Here is a 19,102-nt window from a genome sequence, read left to right on the forward strand (position 1 = left end):
AATCAGTGGCGTACCAAGGGGGGGAGGTCTGCCCCGGGTGCACGGCTTGGGGGGGTGCACAGCCGGCCAGGTCCGAGTCTTCCTGCCCTTCCTTTCCTCCGGCCGCGCCGCTACAATTGATCCTACCTCCCCTGCCAACAAGAAGTCCTCTCCGACGTCAATTCTGACATCGGAGAGGACGTTCCGGGCCAGCCAGGCAGTGATTGGTTGGCCCGGAATGTCTTCTCCGACATCAGAATTGACATCGGAAAGACTTCTTGTCGGCGGGTGGAGGTAGGAACCTAGCACACGGGCTGGGGGAAAAGAAGGGGAGAGGCCATTTTTTTTCCAGCGGCAGGGAGGGCAGGATGTAGGCAGGCAAGCTGGCTGGCTTTAGCGAGGGAGGGAGATAGGTAGACAGGCAGGCTGGCCAAAATCTGGAAGGCAGTGGGGGGGACATAAGGAGGCACTAGGGACACTATGAACACGGGATGTAAGCACTGGGGGCATCATGGACATGGACACGGGACGGAGGCACTGGGGGCACTAAGGACACGGGATGGGGGCACCATGGACATGGGATGAGGGCACTGGGGGCACCATGAACATGGGAAGAAGGCACTGGGGGCACCACGGACACGGGACGGAGGCACGGGGGCACTAAGGACACAGGATGGGGGCACTGGGGGCACTATGGACACAGGAAAGGGGCACTAAGGACATGGGAAGGAAGGAGGGAGGGAATAGAAAGGGACAATTGTTGGGCCTGAGTGTAGAAAGAAAGAAATGAAAGAAAGGATACACAGTCAATTAATAGATGTCACCTTTTGATGAAAAAAATAAATGGTCACGTTACCTCTGACTTACTTTCGCTGCAGCAGAGTCGGCAGCCATGCTGAGGTGCAGGAAGGTCCCGCGCTGACTTGTCTGCCAGCTCTGCTCCGGAAGAAGTAAGTTACATCGGAGGGGGTGGACCCGTCAGACGCAGTCATTGCGAGACTTTGCCACAACTCCCTGCGTCTGCCGGGTCCACCCCCTCCAACGTAACTTACTTCTTCTGGAGCAGAGTCAGCAGATGAGTCATCGTGGGATCTTCCAGCATGTGGCTGCTGAGTCCGCTCCAGAGCAAGTACGTCGGAGTGGGGTGGACTGGCATCCGGCAGCTACAATCATCTTGGGACCTTGCTGCATGTAGGTAGAGAAAGGAGCAGGATTGCTGGAATGGAAGAGTGGTGGAGGGAAAGAAAGGAGCAACATAGTGTGACACTGTCTTCTTTTTTACATATGCTAGGTACGCCACTGACCAGTTTAGCAACAATGATTAGACGATCGGAGGCTTTGCCACATCAAGTCCTGAGTAGACTGACTTAATACAAAACTTGTTCAAGTAGTGAAAAAGAAAAGAATGTTTGTGCAGTTTTGCATGCTGAATAATACAGGCAGTGAACTCACATCTTTTTAAATTGTACAGGATTGTTTCATGCTTATTGCACAGAAAGGGTCATTTTAAAACAGGACAAATTAGTACCTACTTAGGCACTATTTTATAAAGGCACATACATATACAGTAGGACCATTTTTATTAAGATGAGAGCGTGGTGGAGGAGACTGGTGAAGGAGAATGTAGTGCAGTGGTTAGAGCTACAGCCTTGGCACCCTGAGGTTGTGGGTTCAAACCCTTCACTGCTCCTTGTGACCCTGGGCAAGTCACTTAATACTCTACTGCTCCTGGTATTGAATATCTGGGTCTCAGTGGTCACCTGGAAATTAACTGAGTACCAGCTGATATTCAGACCAGTGTTCATTATCTTTAGAGCATAACATTAGGACAATCTTTATACTACTTAGGTAGTTAGCAGGTTGAAAATTGCCACTAACCTAAGTAGGCACTCCACACCCAGCCCACTCTTAACCTAACTGGTTAGGAGATGGCTGGTTAGTCATAATGTTCAGGAGCACTAACTGGTTAGGTTCCACTAATATTGTGTGCCGGGTCTCTCAGTGGGATTTAACTGGGCAGGAGCTTCTCCTACCCAGTAAAACCTTTGGACTATCAGGCAGAGTATTTTTAATAACTGAGCCTATGTGTGAAGATCCCACAGACCAGGGGTAGGCAATTTTGATCCTCGAGAGCCACTGGCATGTCAGGTTTTCAAGATATCCACAATGAATATGTATGAGACAGATTTGCATGCACTGCCTCCTTGAGATGCAAATCTATCTCATGCATATGTATTGTGGATATCCTAAAAACCTGACCTGTCTGTGGCTCTCGAGGACCGGAATTGCCTACCCCTGCCACAGACTATTGCAGACTGCAAGTAACTGTATAAACTGAGGTCCACAATCAGAATATAAAGTTTTCTTGTCCAAACCCATTGAAGAGTCTTCTTCTCTCAGGATTGGTCGTCCAGTTCGCTGTGTTTTGGAACGTGGAGATGACATTCTCATAACTGCGGGCAGACACCCATTTTTCAGCAAATATAAAGTAAGTGGAGCAAGCAATTAGGATGGTGAGAATAAAAGAAATAACTATTGTATAGTTTTAAAAGTTTCTAGGTTGTCCGCTTTGCTAAAGTATTGCTATCTTCTTTCATATGGTAATTTACATTAAGGTCAAACACTGTTTTAAAAAAAACTTGCATTATTCAAAGTGATTATGCTTATAAAGGTGCATATCAAAAATTCATCATAATTATAAAAATCCAGGTTGATCAAAGACAACATAGTTGTAATTTACTTATACCCATTGATATTTAGTCATTGGTGATCAGTTATTTTAAAAACACTGACTGCTGTAGGTTTATTTATTTAAAACATTTATATCCCATATATTGCTAAATCTATGCAGGTTACAAAAAAGACATGCATAGCAAATTAAAACAAAGCATACAATACTACAGACTCATACTCTCATCTATTATGCAAGGAAGAAAAGACCTCTTTGAAACAAATGCACCTTCAAAAACCTGCAAAACTTTTCAAATGGAGATACATGTCTAACCTGGAGAATCTGGGTCTAATCCAGACACCAAAGTTGAAAAGCTGGGTATTTGGGAGTGCCTGGATAGCTAACTAGGCATAGTTAAGACTGCTTTTGCTGCTGATCATTATGCCCAATTAGCTATCCAAACACCGGCAATTAATATCCGTGGTACATGGATAACTAGCGAGTTTCCCTCAACTCTGTCCCTACATCAGCCCCTATGCACTAATTACATAGTAGATAAGCAAGAAGGAGTCAGCTATATACACTTCTCCCTCCATATTCACTGTGATAGGGGATTAATAGACCCGCGAATAACTTTTTCATATGTTATTCGCTGTTTTCTATTAAAAACCATTGTGAATATGGCGAAACCACGATTAACATGATGGGAGACCTGGCCTGTTCCTGAAGGAGAGGCAAAACACAGTGAAGAAAGTGCTGGGAATCAGCGATTTTCTCTGTAAACACTTGGAATTAGCGATTTCTCTATGCAAGCTTATGTAATTGGAGGGAACGAACCAACAAGCTAAAAACCGCAAATAATCGAAACCGTGATTGCTGAAACCACAAATACGGAGGGAGAAGTGTAAGCCAAACAATGCAGAAAGAAAGTGCAGTGGGCCACAGATAGAACTGAATTGTTCTATGTAGCACCTCATGTACGCACAGGTTTTTAACATTATAAATTACCTTGATCCTTTACAGGTATAGAGCAATCCACAAATCCTAGATTAGATTAAATTAGACAGCAGAATTTATTGAAGACCCAATGAAATGGGCCATGTTTCGGAACATGCCTGTATCAGGGTTCATATGGAGTCTCAAAAACAATGGCTTCCTGTATGCTAAAGTCATAAGCATATCGCAATACTAGTTGCATGCAGTTTAAAGACTCAGTAGAATTGTAGCACCTTTCAGTTTCAGCTGTGGCCTATGCACTTTCTGTCTGCACTAATTAGATAGTGCCATGGTAGTATTTAAGGTAACAGGCTCATTTATAGGGCTGTGTACGTCTAATAGAAATGATAAGTAGTAGTAGTAGTAGTAGCGGTCTGTCTGAATATTCAGTGGCTATTTGATTGTGCGTTGATAAATATCTGGGTTCAGCTCAGTCAACATGATTTAAGTGGGGAGGAGCATCTCCTGCCAGGTAAATTGCTCTGAATAATGACCTCGTAGATGGTAAAATTCCATAGCAGGTTTCCTAGAGAGTCACCCTGGTTTCATAAAGTAATAATAATCAGGTAAATCTGCCAACATTGGTAATATTCTCTAGTGAAACTAAACTCTTGAATTTGTACAAAACAGTAATGTGCGTTAAACATAGCACTATGGTCATATTACATTACATTTGTGACTTCTATTCCGCTCGTACCTTGCAGTTCTAGGCGGATTACAAAGAAGCTAATTGGACATTTCCAGGAAAATTACAGTTTAGGTATTAGGATTACAAAGAAGATAACTGGGCATTTCCATGAGATTTGCAATTTAAGGGAGCTGTATACATGGTTGATCCTTTGGAGAGAGGAAATCACAAGAGAGACTTTGAGGGGGGATTTACAAGGGAGGGAAAAGGATAAGGGGAAGAGTTAAGATATCTGGATACATTTTTTGAATAGATGTATGAGCAGTCAAGCAGATGGACTGTAGAACAGAGACTATTTATTGATTAGAACAAGTCAGTTTTTGGAACTGGTTTTAGACATGGGTAGGACCCATGAGAAAATCTTCACTCAATGGGCTTCAGTCTCCAGCATAACCGTGGTTTAATCTCCAACTTTGAGAAGGGCTACCCCCTGGCATCTTTGCATCCAGTGGAGTATTCTGACAACTGTTGCTAAAGGGGGAGAAAAACTCATCCTTACTACCTTGCAGGACCCAATATTCAATGCATGTATTCTGTATTGTTGAGCACGGATTCCAGTGCTTAACTTTATGCATATATTCACCAAGTATACCATCAAATATATGTAAACATTTGTTAGGCCTGTTATTTCTTTGGTCTAACTTAAATGTATAAGTTATGTGCAGACCAGCTGAATTTCATCACTCTGCATATATGTTCTGGCCCAGCCCCATCCTACCCCTAAAGCCACACAAAAAAAAATTGTACATATAGCAGTTTACACACCCAAATTTTAAGTGGCTGCTATGGAAGAATTTTAAAACCAAAGCCCTATGTGACAATCACCCAATGCTGATCATTTGAAAAATTTTGAATTATGGGTCCCACAGGTATAATTTAGACCTAGAATGTCAAATAAAAGGCCCCTGGATAGCTTGTGGTTCACCCAGCCCCTTAATTTGACCTGCAGGCATGTTTTTTTTATTTTTTTTTTAAACCCCTCTTTTCATTAGTGACCAAGCTGGATGTGAGGCACCCTCAAGAGCCACTCCCATGTTTTCTCTATGTAACCAGCACTGATCACCATGATACCTCTACCTCCAAAAAAGAACCAAACACATTAACTGAACATGCAAAAATGTTAGAAAAATAATATTTTAAATAGTAAGATTGTTATATCATTTACCTCCCCCCCACACACACACACACACCTTTAAAAAACTGCGAAAGTGGTTTTTAGTCCCAGCTGGTGTGCCAAATGCTGTGAACTGCTCTGATGCTCATAGAGTTCCTATGAGCGTCGGAGCAGCACATAGCAATCAGTGCACTGGCTGGCACTCGCAGTTTTCTAAAAGGGGGGTTATTATACGAAAACAAATATATGGAAATTTAGGCAAATCCTCCTACTTCATTCTCTCTGTTCAGTCCACTTAAAGTAACTGAAGTTCCATGTGGCATAACATCAAAATGTTTTTGTCACCCATGGATATCCCATCAGGGCAGTCTTTTGGGGGTGTTTTTTTAAATATATTTTACTGCAGATTGTATGTTGTCACTAGCACATGATACCTGCCTAAAGGTGCTAAGTTCTCCTACAATAACATGTGTTAACAGGCTAACACAGAGTTAAGTATAACATGCTGTTGAATGCTTGAATCCATGCTATCTCTGTGCCCATGAATTGACTCCTCCCCCCTGTTTTTTTAAAATCTGTAATGCACAGGTTAGTTTGCGCATACAAGCAAAATGCTGCAATACATTTTAACAAGTTTCTGAGATAGCCTGTTCGTGAATGCTAACCATGCATTAAGGACTTAACACCCTCTAATAAAAAGGCTCTTTAATTCACTAGTGCTGTCCTTGCTTGCATGCACAGTACCAGGCCTTTTTTGACTTCATGAATGTCATAATTTTTAGGTCACTCATGTATGGCATGCAGTTTTGTTATAATGCATAAAGGGCATCAGTCATTTTACATCCTGTGTGAGACTAAAAGATGATACGTATCGCTATGTGGAGAGTGATGAGGAAAAAGCAAACACGTTAATACTTCTGTTCTGTGTTCACGGAAGAAGATCCTGGAGAAGGACCAAAATTGTCTGGCAAAGTTACACATCAGAATGGAGTACATACCATGCCATTCACGGAAGTGTTTATGAACAACTTGAAAAATTGAAGGTGGACAAAGCGATGGGATCGGATGGGATCCATCCCAGGATATTGAGGGAGCTCAGAGAGGTCCTGGCAGGTCCTATTAAAGATTTGTTCAACAAATCTTTGGAGATGGGAGTGGTTCCTGGGGATTGGAGAAGAGTGGATGTGGTCCCTATTCACAAAAGTGGTCGCAGAGATGAAGCGGGAAACTACAGGCTGGTAAGCCTAACTTCGGTTATTGGAAAAATAATGGAAGCGTTCCTGAAAGGATAGTGAAATTCCTAGAATCCAATGAGTTACAGGATCCGAGGCAACATGGTTTTACTAAAGATAAATCATGCCAGACGAATCTGATTGAATTTTTTGATTGGGTGATTGGAGAATTGGATCAAGGGCATATGCTAGATGTAATTTACTTAGATTTCAGCAAAGCCTTTGACATGGTTCCTCACAGATGGCTCTTGAACAAACTTGATGTGCTGAAATTAAAACCCATAGTGGTGATTTGGATTAGAAACTGGTTGACGGACAGATGCCAGAGGGTGGTGGTTAATGTAATTCGCTCAGAGGAAGGAAAGGTGAGTAGTGGAGTCCCTCAGGGATCGGTGCTGGGGCCGATCCTAGTCAATGTGTTTGTGAGCGACATTGCCAAAGGGTTAAAAGGAAAAGTTTGCCTTTTTGCAGATGATACCAAGATTTGTAACAGAGTAGACACCGAGGAGGGAGTGGAAATCATGAAAAAGGATCTGCAAAAGTTAGAAGAATGGTCTAATATCTGGCAACTAAAATTCAATGCAAAGAAGTGCAGAGTAATGCATTTAGGGATTAGAAATCGAAAGGAGCCATATGTGCTGGGAGGTGAGAGGCTGATATGCACGGATGGGGAGAGGGACCTTGGGGTGATAGTGTCTGAAGATTTAAAGGTGAAGAAAAAGTGTGACAAGGCGGTGGCTGTTTCCAGTAGGATGCTAGGCTGTATAGAGAGAGATGTGACCAGTAGAAGAAAGAAGGTGTTGATGCCCCTGTACAGGTCGATGGTGAGGCCCCACTTGGAGTATTGTGTTCAGTTTTGGAGACCATATCTGACGAAGGACATAAAAGACTTGAAGCGGTCCAGAGGAAGGCAACGAAAATGGTAGGAGGTTTGCGCCAGAAGATGTATGAGGAGAGATTGTAAGCCCTGAATATGTATACCCTAGAGGAAAGGAGGGACAGGGGAGATATGATTCAGACGTTCAAACACTTGAAAGGTATTAATATAGAACAAAATCTATTCCAGAGAAAGGAGAATGGTAAAACCAGAGGTCATAATTTGAGGTTGAGGGGTGGTAGATTCAAGAGTAATCTTAGGAAATTCTTATTTACGGAGAGGGTGGTTGATGCGTGGAATGGGCTCCCGAGGGAGGTGGTGGAGAAGAAAACGGTGACAGAGTTCAAACAAGCATGGGATGAACACAGAAGATCTCTAATCAGAAAATAAAGGGTATACATTGACGTAACTAAGGCCAGTACTGGGCAGGCTTGCACAGCTTGTGTCCCATATATGAACATTCAGATGAGGACGGGCTGGGGAGGGTTTTGATGGCTGGAATGGTTAAGATAGGCTGGAGTGAGCTTTGATGGAGGCTCCAGTAGATGGAACCTAAGCACACTATTGGGCAGGGCTCTGGGTTTCTGGCCCAGAAATATCTAAGAAAAATGACCATTTAAACTAAATAATTAATATATGGAGCGTGTATGGTTGAGCAGACTGGATGGACTACTCAGGTCTTTATCTGCCATCATTTACTATGTTACTGTGTTACTATAGATGGTGTAGTTACTAAGCACAGTTGGGGACAGTAACTGAGAAATTTGTAATTTCACTCTTCCCTTTTCTAGCTGGGATTCATGAACAATGGCAGGATCGTGGCTGTGGATGTCACATATTATACTAATGCTGGATGTACCCCTGATGAATCTATCCTTGTAAGTGTCTTACACATTTATCATCAACTTCATGCATCACTTGTTGGGTAATAAATTGAACTTTTTATGTAGAGTTCAGCATTAACAATGGCTTGAGGTGGATAGTATCTTCTGATCAAATGACTGAAATTGTTCTATGTTTCTATACAATTTCTCAAACAGTACAATCAGGGTAAATTGTACATAATATCTAAAAGTTTTCTGATCTGCTACTTTCAAGGTGCTAGTCATAGCTCTCGTAAAACTGGACAATGGCTACAACTTTCCCAATGTTAAATGTCATGCCTTAGCCTGCAAAACGAACCTGCCATCCAACACTGCCTTCCGAGGATTTGGTTTCCCTCAGATAGGATTTATTACGGAAGAGTGGCTAGATGCTGTAGCAACCAGATGTGGACTGTCACCAGAGAAGGTATGTATAAATGAATCAGTCGTATATAAGATTGATTTTTACTGGATTACTGACGTAAATTAATTAGTGCTATTATTATTCTTTACTCTTCTTATTCTTCATGTGACTTTTATTTAGCAAATAAGCCAACGAGTATCATCTGCTGTACATACCACAGGTAGCCATTTTTGCCCTGGGAAAAAAAGTAGACATAGTAAGCAGTGATACCTTTTCAAAGTTTACCCAAAAAGACTTTACAGTGCATCGTAAAAACAGAAACAAACAAACTATCGGGAGCTTTCTATTATTACTAACTTTTGGTCTCATATATTCCTGCACAATGGTTTCTCAGCCATCAGGTGTTCCCGTTTTCTGGGGTCATCGCCCTACCAACCATAGAGCAACTGTCCCTCGTCAATCCAATGATATTGAATTTTTTAAAATTTTTCATTCCCTTCTTAATAACATCATAACTAATATAAACTTGAAATTAGGTTTAATTAACGTTAGATCACTTAAAGGCAAATACCACCTCATAAAAGAAGTCTTTCTCTTCCATAACTTAAACATATTTCGTATTACTGAATCTTGGTTAATGGAAGGTGAAGAAACATAACTCTCTTTTTGCTGTCCACCTGGCTATACCTACCTGTTCAATCACCGACACAGGCGGAAAGGAGGGGGGGTTAGCTATTATTTGCTGCAAAAACATAGCAAGAACTGTCGATCCCTCCTCAGGGAATGTGGCCTTTGAATTCCTACAAGTTAAACTTATCACTAAACCCAAAATAGACATTCTATTACTATACATTCCACTGCCTGTTGGCCAGGATAATTTAACACTTCTTCAAACTTTGACTTCTGTTCCTCCTCTGACCACCCATTGATTCTTGGGGACTTTAATATACATTTTGACAACCTGACTAACCCTATTACTGCTGAATTTCTAACACATACTACTGATCTCAACCTGAAACCATTAGTCCTAGGCCCAACCCATTCTGCTGGCCATACCCTGGACATGATCCTTGCACCAAAATCTCATAATGCTGTATTCTCTGATCCTTGTAATCTACCAGGTCCCTGGTCTGATCACTGCCTTATTTCACTTAATATCCACCTTCAGCAAAAGACAAAATATCCCAAGCCCAAAAATATTTCATACCGCGACTTTAAGAATTTAGAGTCATCAAGTATCTCATCCCTGATTAATCCTAAAACATTAAACCTGAATGGTGAAACCATAGATCAGGGCTGCCCAAGTCCGGTCCTCGAGATCTACTGGCAGGCCAGGTTTTCAGGATATCCACAATGAATATGCATGAGAGAGAGATTTGCTTACCAAGAAGGCAGTGCAGGCAAATCTCTCTCAGGCAATTTCATTGTGGATATCCTAAAAACCTGGCCTGCCAGTAGATCTTAAGGTCCAGACTTGGGCAGCCCTGCCATAGACGAACAACTCACCATATGGGAATCAGCAATACAATCACTACTGGAAAAAAGGCACCTTTAAAAACTAAAACCATCTCTTCATGTAAGATTCAAAATCCCTGGTTCTCAGAAGAGCTTCTTCTGCTGAAAAAACAACTACAATCTCTTGAAAGAAAATGGCGACTAAATAAAATGCTTACAAATCTAAGACTTTACAAAGAGCAAGCATCCTTCTATAAAATTAAAATCAACTGTACCAAAAGAAACTATTATTCAACTCAAATTTCAAAAGCAAAAAATCCCTCTATAGTTACTATGCTCCATTTTGAAATCCATTGCCCCTGAGACTCATAGACAAAATATTACTTCTAATACCTGCCCATCAGCCCAAGATCTCACTGATTACTTTTGTAAAAAGATAAATGACATTTGGAAACAACTTGGTCAAACTTTGGCTATAGATCCTCCCAGTGCCCTATTGGATTGCCACTTACCACTCGCAAAATGTTCCACTATCCGATATTGAACACCTTTTCCAGAGAGGTAATATAAAGGGTCACATTTAGAGATTATCCTATCTTTCATCCTAAGGTGATTTTTTTCATGTTTTGGACCCTTCTTACATACTCTTATCCTAAATAGCCTAAAATCTGGATCTTTACCACTAAAATGGAAAACTGCTACAGTCTACCCGATAACTAAGGGCTTTAAAGTTAACTTGCAAGATACATCAAACTACCGACCTATTGCTAATATCCCGTTTATAGCCAAATTAACAGAAAGAATAGTATTCGATCAATTGTCAGGTTTTGTAGAATCCACCAATGTTTTACATCCAAATCAAACAGGTTTTAGAAAGTACCATTCAACTGAATATTCACTAATAGGTTTGACCACTAATATACTTTACCATTTAGATCATCATAATTCTGTCATCCTTTTCTCTCTAGATTTGTCAGCAGCATTTGATACCATTGATCATGCACTACTCAAAAGAGATCAATAGGTATATCAGGGCAAATATTTGAATGGCTCTGATCTTTTCTTACCGATCGTTTATCTAAAGTTATCTTTAACGACACCATGTTCAAGCATTATGCTCTCAAATACGGAATACCCCGAGGATCTATTCTGTCTCCACTTCTTTTTAATATCTTTCTATCGCTCCTCCTAAGGCTCTCAGTCCATCGGCTTTACCATTTTTGCATATGCTATTGATATCCAGCTATTTACATCCTTTGAACCCAGAAAGCAAAGAAGAAATACTTGAAATCCACAGTAAACTTGAGTGTGTCAGACAATGGCTAAATTCCAATATATTATCTTTAAACATGCAAAAACCAAAAGTTTTACCTTTCCCATGGAAGAATGGAATAAACCTAGGTGTCCCTTTTACCCTTAACAACATACAATTAGAAATAGTAACTTCAATAAAAATTCTTAGTCATCATCAATGATAAGCTTTCATATCACGAGCACATAAGCAGTATAGTAAAATCCTGTTTCTATAGGCTACAAATAATCTGTTCTATTTCCAAATTTCTTAAGCCAAAATCATTAAATATTCTAATCCATTCGTTAATTACTACAAAATTTGACTACTGTAATTCCTTACTAATAGGAATTACAAAAAAAGAAAAAAAATCTTCAAATAATTCAAAATACTGCTGTTAAACTGATCCATAATGCTAAAAATATGATCATGTAACGCCCTTATTAGTTAAATCCCACTAATTTCCGATCACCCATAGACTCATCTTCAAAATTCTACTTTTATCATTCAAAATTCTCTCATCAAATGAACCATGATTTATCGATAAATTACTCATCCCATACAGTATCTCATGCTCACTTCGGTCTATGGATCAAAAGCTACTAATACTTCTTTGAGGGAGTGAACAGCCAGGTGGATAAAGGGGAATCTATAGACATCATTTACCTTGACTTCCAAAAAGCCTTCGACAAGGTGCCACACGAGAGACTGCTTAAAAAGATATGGAACCATGGGGTACAAGGGGAGGTCCACCGATGGATCAAAAACTGGCTGTCAAACAGGAAGCAGAGGGTTGGCGTAAAGGGCCACTACTCAGACTGGAAAGGGGTCACGAGCGGAGTTCCGCAGGGGTCGGTGCTGGGACCGCTCTTGTTCAATATCTACATAAATGACCTAGAGGCGGGAACTAAGTGTGAAGTCATTAAATTTGCAGATGACACCAAACTATACAGCAGGGCTCAAACCAAGGAAGACTGCGAGGATCTCCAAAAGGATCTAACGCAGCTGGAAAAGTGGGCCGAAAAATGGCAGATGAGCTTCAACGTGGGGAAATGCAAGGTCATGCACGTGGGGAAAAAGAACCCGATGTTCACATACAAAATGGGGGGAACACCACTAGGGGTTAGTAACCTGGAGAGAGACCTGGGAGTGATGGTAGACGCAACACTGAAGGCATCGGCGCAATGCGCCACAGCCTCTAGGAAAGCAAACAGAATGCTGGGTATCATTAAGAAGGGTATTACAACCAGGACGAAGGAAGTTATCATGCCGCTGTATCGTGCAATGGTACGGCCGCATCTGGAGTACTGTGTCCAGTACTGGTCGCCGTACCTCAAGAAAGACATGGCGGTACTTGAGGGAGTACAAAGAAGAGCAACCAAACTGATAAGGGGAATGGAAAATCTCCCATATACCGACAGATTGAAGCAGTTGGGACTTTTCTCCCTGGAGAAGCGAAGACTTAGAGGAGACATGATAGAAACCTTCAAGATCCTGAAGGGCATAGAAAAAGTAGACAGGGACAGATTTTTCAAATTAAGGGGCACCACAAGCACAAGGGGGCATTGGGGGAAATTGAAAGGGGACAGGTTTAGAACAAACGCTAGGAAGTACTTTTTCACTCAGAGGGTGGTGGATACATGGAACGCGCTCCCAGAGGCTGTTGTAGACAAGAAAACACTAAATGGTTTCAAAGAAGGTTTGGATAGATTCCTAGAAGAAAAAGGGATTGGGGGGTATAGATAGGTATAGACCATTGCTCAGTCAATGGGCCTGATGGGCCGCCGCGGGAGCGGACCGCTGAGCAGGATGGACCTATGGTCTGCCTCAGCGGAGGCAACTTCTTATGTTCTTATGTTCTTATGTTCTAATAGTCCCCTCTCTGAAAATCATAGGGACTCGACGACAAGATATTTTCTCGGTGATGGCGCCCCAGCTGTGGAATGCTACTTCTTAAAAAAACACATTTTTGGCACCAGTCACTTTTGTTTCATTAAACCACATTCCATAGTACGCTTCATTGCAAATAAACCACACACTCCATTAATCATTTTATTATCCATAGGACCCCTGAGGAAGACAGGGTCGAGGAAACATGGACCGTGTTAGTCCCCAATTTTTGGTCCTTGACATCTCGTCATGTAGATTAATTGACTGTATTTTTAATAAAGACCTGCATCTTGGACATCGTCGTCTCCACAGTGTTTTTGTTCTTGCCTTGATTGATCTTCGGGTCTGTGGAGTATTAAGGGTCAATTTTTGTTTGTTGAATGCTATGCCACAACATCTAAGAGAGGAAGTTAATCTGACCCGCTTTAAAAGTAACCTGAAAAGTTTCTTATTTAAAGATGCTTTCAGCCTTTAATTTTTTTTTAACCTAATAACTTCTTAATCTCTCCTTCTCATTTCTACTTTCTTTTCTCTCCATATCAAAAGCAGCAGAGATTCAAGGTCATCATCAAGGTGTCAAGGCCCTCTTCTGCAGCCATTTGAATATCACTTTTCAGAGATAACACTGTTTCTGTCCCATGACCTGCCTCTTCCTGCCTCTTCAGGGCAGCTCCACTGCTACCGGGAACTGCCCCAAGAAAGCCCAGCATTCCACCACAGGAGACAGAGGTCGGGTCAAGTGGGAGATGAGCTCCGCCTCCAAACACCTCCTGCGGCACCAAACTTTAAACTATTTGGCCTCTTCAGACCCCCAGACTTATCCATTGCCCACACATTAGCATACCTCCTCAAACTCAAACCCCAGCCATCCCCTGCAGCACCAAGTTTAAACAATTTAGCCTCCTCAGTCCCCCCAGACTCATCCATTCAACTCCCTACCCACCATACTAATATACCTCCTCAAACTCCTGCTAACCCTCTTTCTCTCACGTCTCCTCCCCCCCAAAAAAGTAACCCAAGATGGTAATATAAATTCACTACCCTCTCCACCTTCAGACCTCAAAATGAAATCTCCACTCCAACCAAATTCTCCCGATACTATGCATTTCCAGTCTCGCAGCAATACACAGCACTCCTCCTAGCAGCAATGGTCACCCCTCCAGGTACCCCAAACAACAGAAATCAAGACCCCTAGATCCACCAAATAACCCTATGAAATACCAAGAAAATTGCAAAAATGCTATCCCTATAATCTGGAACAAAACAAAAGACAGCAAAAACAGCCTCTCCTCAAACCCCACAGCAATCTACAACCAATAAAACTAACAACTGAACTGAAAAATAGAAAAACCTTCATCCCCATCCCATGCATGTACGTCAACGCTAGATCGGTGATGAACAAATTATTCCTCTTAAATAATTTAATCACCTCTAACAATTCGGCTCTACTTTTCATCACTGAAACATGGCTAAAGGACCTAGATGGCCCAGAACATCCACACCTCTGCCCACAAGGATATAACATACTTCAGTTCCCCAGGAAATACTAGTGAGGTGGCAGCTTAGCAATAATATACAAAAGATCATATACCATCACTGAATTAGACTCGGTTACCCACCCAGATCTAGAATATATCATCTGCAAACTGGAAGACAAGCCCATCTCCACACTCAACAACATTGGAATTCTTCTGATCTATAGACCCCTCAACTCTCAATCAAGCTCCATCCTCAAAATGACAGAACTAATAACCAACCTGACATGCCAACACACAAAACTGATTATACTCGGCGATATCAATCTCCCTCATGAATCCATGGAGAACAAAGATGTCCACAAGCTAAAAACACTACTCGACGACAGCGAAATCACTGTAATGCCTTCAGGACCCACACACGAAAAAGGTCATACCCTAGATATACTTGCAACCACTCCAGCCAATCTCACTACAGATATCAAATGGTCCCTTGTACCATGGACCGACCATTACCTCCTAAACTTTCACCTAAACCTTTCTACGGAGAACCGGAATGACAGCCACCAGTAAAGACAAATTAGTTCAAAGAAGGACACAACCAAACCTCTTCTGGAACATAGTAACAAAATCCCTGATTACCCCTTCTAACTACACTACAACAATGCTAGCAAACTGGAACCATACCATAACCAACACTCTAGACATCCTTACCCCCCTCCACTCCCAAAAAATAAAGCAACATCAAACTTCCCCCTGGTTCACCAAATCACTGAGAACAGACAAACAACTAATCAGACGACTGGAAAGGCAATGGAGAAAAAGCAGAATGCAAGAACACAGAATACTTTAGCGCAAAACAATAAATAAATACAAACTCAACTTATCGGAAGCCAAGAAAAACTATTACGCCTCGAAACTAGACACCAAAGCATTAAACACAAAAAATTTATTCCTCCTGGTACGAAAGCTCACTACCCCACCGAACCAAGACTCCACTGGTCACCCCAACAAAATTACTGCAAAAGAACTAGCAGACTTCTTTCTAAATAAAATCAAGACAGTTCAATCCGATGTAGACAAAGTGATTACCACGGAAAATCGTTCTCTTGACACTCCAAGACATTCCACAGAACTTACAAATGCAGACCAAATCTGGATTTCATTCTACAGCTTGTCCATCTCAGAAACAACAAAATTACTATCCAAACTGACAGCGTGTCGCAGTCCCCTAGACAAATGCCCCACCTACCTCCTTGCAACCGCACCCGAGGAAATCATCATCTGGATCACCAGTACCTTCTCACTACCTCCTTAAACCAATTAACAGAAACAATGGGGAAAACAGCACTTACACCCGTACCATAAAATCCAAAGGCAGATCTCCCCATTACCTCCAACTACAGACCCATCGCTGGCATATCTATTCTAACAAAAATCATCGAGACCCACGTAAGTAAACAACTTGCAATCTACATCGAACAACATTCATGTCTCCACCCAACCCAATTTGGATTCCGTCAACAACACAGCACTGAACTTCTCATTCTCACTTTAATCACAAAAACCAAACACCTACTCAGTATGGGACGTCAGGCAATACTCCTGCAATTTGACATTTCAGCTGCCTTTGATTCTGTGGATCATCACCTTCTATTAACAAAACTGTCAGAAATTGGTATAACTGGAACAGTGCTAAAATGGTTCTCTGATTTCCTACAAAACAAAGAATACATCGTTAAAAAGAATGAAGAGATCTCCAAACCCTAGAGGGCTTTCTGTGGGGTGCCTCAAGGTTCTCCACTTTCTCCCATCCTGTTTAACCTTTTCATGAGTTCTCTCAGAAACATAAAATTCGATAATGAAAGCATAATGTCCTACACAGATGACATTCTGCTCCTCATCCCCACAAACATCAAACAGTCAGATGTCACCAACAAAGTATCAACCAATATTGAAAGAATCCAAAATTAGGCAACAATCAGCAAGCTAAAACTAAACCAAACCAAAACCAAAATCTTATTCTTCCACACAGCCCAACAGACAGCACCGACAAGCATCACTCTCCGAACTGGCCACACCCTTACAGTCGATAAAACCTCCAAAATTCTAGGCTGCATTCTTGATTCCACACTAACCATGGAAGCCCAAATCTCTAATATTCAGAAAAAGTCCCTCTTCACCATGAGACAACTAAGACTCATCAGGCCGTACTTTCATCAACATTACTTTGCTCTGATTGTACAGTCGATGATCCTAACACAGCTGGACTATGTAGAGACGGACTCGGAAAAAGCCCAACTGTTAAATGAATACTTCTGTTCAGTCTTCACCCGCGAGGCGCCGGGAATCGGCCCTCAGCCACAGACAAGGATTAAATCAGTAGACCCGTTTAGTAATTTCAAATTTACACCCAGCAGTGTCTACTGCGAGCTGTCAAAAATCAAGGTCAACAAGGCAATGGGGCCTGACAACCTACACCCTAGGGTACTCAGGGAGTTGGGTGATGTCTTGGCGGAACCGCTATCCGCGCTCTTCAATCTCTCCCTTAGTACAGGTAACGTCCCGATGGACTGGAAGACGGCTAACGTCATTCCACTACACAAGAAAGGCTCCAGGATAGAGATGGCAAACTACAGACCAGTGAGTCTCACTTCAATAGTGAGCAAACTAATGGAAACCCTAATCAAACGCCAATTGGATAGGATCATGGACGAGGAGAATCTACAGGATCCCCGTCAACATGGATTCACTAAGGGGAGATCCTGCCAATCCAATCTGATCAGCTTCTTTGACTGGGTGACGAGGAAGCTGGATGTTGGTGAGTCCCTGGACATCGTCTACCTGGATTTCAGCAAAGCATTTGATAGCGTGCCACACCGCAGGTTGCTGAGCAAGATGAGTTCTTTAGGTTTGGGCGACACATTAACCAAATGGGTTGGGAACTGGCTTGGGGGTAGGCTTCAGAGGGTGGTGGTGAATGGCACCCCCTCCGAAATGTTGGAGGTGATAAGTGGAGTGCCACAAGGCTCCGTCCTGGGCCCGATCTTGTTCAACATCTATATAAGAGACTTGACAGAAGGGCTCCGAGGTAGAATAACATTATTCGCCGATGATGCCAAACTGAGCAATGTAGTGAGCAAAAGCACAACAGACAAAAAAGCAATGGCAGACGATATGGTGCATGACTTACTTCTGCTGGAGCACTGGTCTAGGTCCTGGCAACTCAGCTTCAATGCCAAAAAATGCAAAGTCATGCACCTGGGAAGCCAAAATCCATGCAAGATTTACACCCTAAATGGCGAGAATCTGACAAAAACTGAAGCAGAAAGACACTTAGGGGTGATTGTCAGGGAAGACATGAAGTCTGCAAACCAAGTGGAGCAAGCTTCATCCAAAGCAAGGCAAATCATAGGTTGCATACGCAGGAGTTTCGTCAGCCGTAAACCTGAAGTCATTATGCCACTGTATAGATCCATGGTGAGACCGCACCTGGAGTACTGTGTGCAATTCTGGAGGCCGCATTACCGCAAGGATGTGCTGAGACTGGAATCGGTCCAGAGAATGGCCACCAGGATGGTCTCGGGACTCAAGGAGCTCCCGTACGAGGAGCGGTTAGGGAAATTGCAGCTCTACTCACTCGAGGAACGTCGAGAGAGGGGAAATATGATCGAGACATTCAAGTATCTCACAGGCCGCATCAAGGTGGAAGAAGACTTCTTCTTCTTCAAGGGTCCCGCGGCAACAAGGGGGCATTCGTGGAAAATCAGGGGCGGGAAACTGCACAGTGACACTAGGAAGTTCTTCTTCACTGAAAGGGTGGTTGATCGCTGGAATAGTCTTCCACTTCAGGTTATTGAGGCCAGCATTGTGCCAGATTTTAAGGCCAGATGGGATAGACATGTGGGATCTATCCGCAAAGATAGATAGGGAGGGTCACTGGAGTGGGCAGACTTGATGGGCCGTGGCCCTTATCTGCCGTCTATTTCTATGTTTCTATGTTTCTATACTGTAACTCTGCCTACATGGGTATCAACAGAACACTGACCCACAAAATGCAACTCATACAAAACACAGCTGTAAGACTAATTTTCAATCTGAAAAAATACGACTCGATATCAGCCTTCATATGGCAACTACACTGGCTACCCATCCCATCACAAATAAAATTTAAAACTTCATGCATCATACACCAAATAATTCACAG

The 19,102-nt window shown here is 42.3% G+C and overlaps 1 protein-coding gene across 1 annotated transcript in view; it reads left to right on the forward strand.

Annotated features, from left to right (window-relative positions):
- Nucleotides 1-19,102, forward strand: part of LOC117361317 (aldehyde oxidase 1-like) — a 174,901-nt gene that overhangs the window by 110,855 nt on the left and 44,944 nt on the right. The window contains exons 23-25 of the mRNA XM_033946482.1: nt 2,380-2,467; nt 8,349-8,435; nt 8,656-8,847. Of these exons, the coding sequence (XP_033802373.1) occupies nt 2,380-2,467; nt 8,349-8,435; nt 8,656-8,847 (367 nt within the window). The remainder of the gene's footprint in view (nt 1-2,379; nt 2,468-8,348; nt 8,436-8,655; nt 8,848-19,102) is intronic.

The sequence above is a fragment of the Geotrypetes seraphini genome, chromosome 5, assembly GCF_902459505.1.
Source record: "Geotrypetes seraphini chromosome 5, aGeoSer1.1, whole genome shotgun sequence".
Lineage (NCBI taxonomy): Eukaryota > Metazoa > Chordata > Amphibia > Gymnophiona > Dermophiidae > Geotrypetes > Geotrypetes seraphini.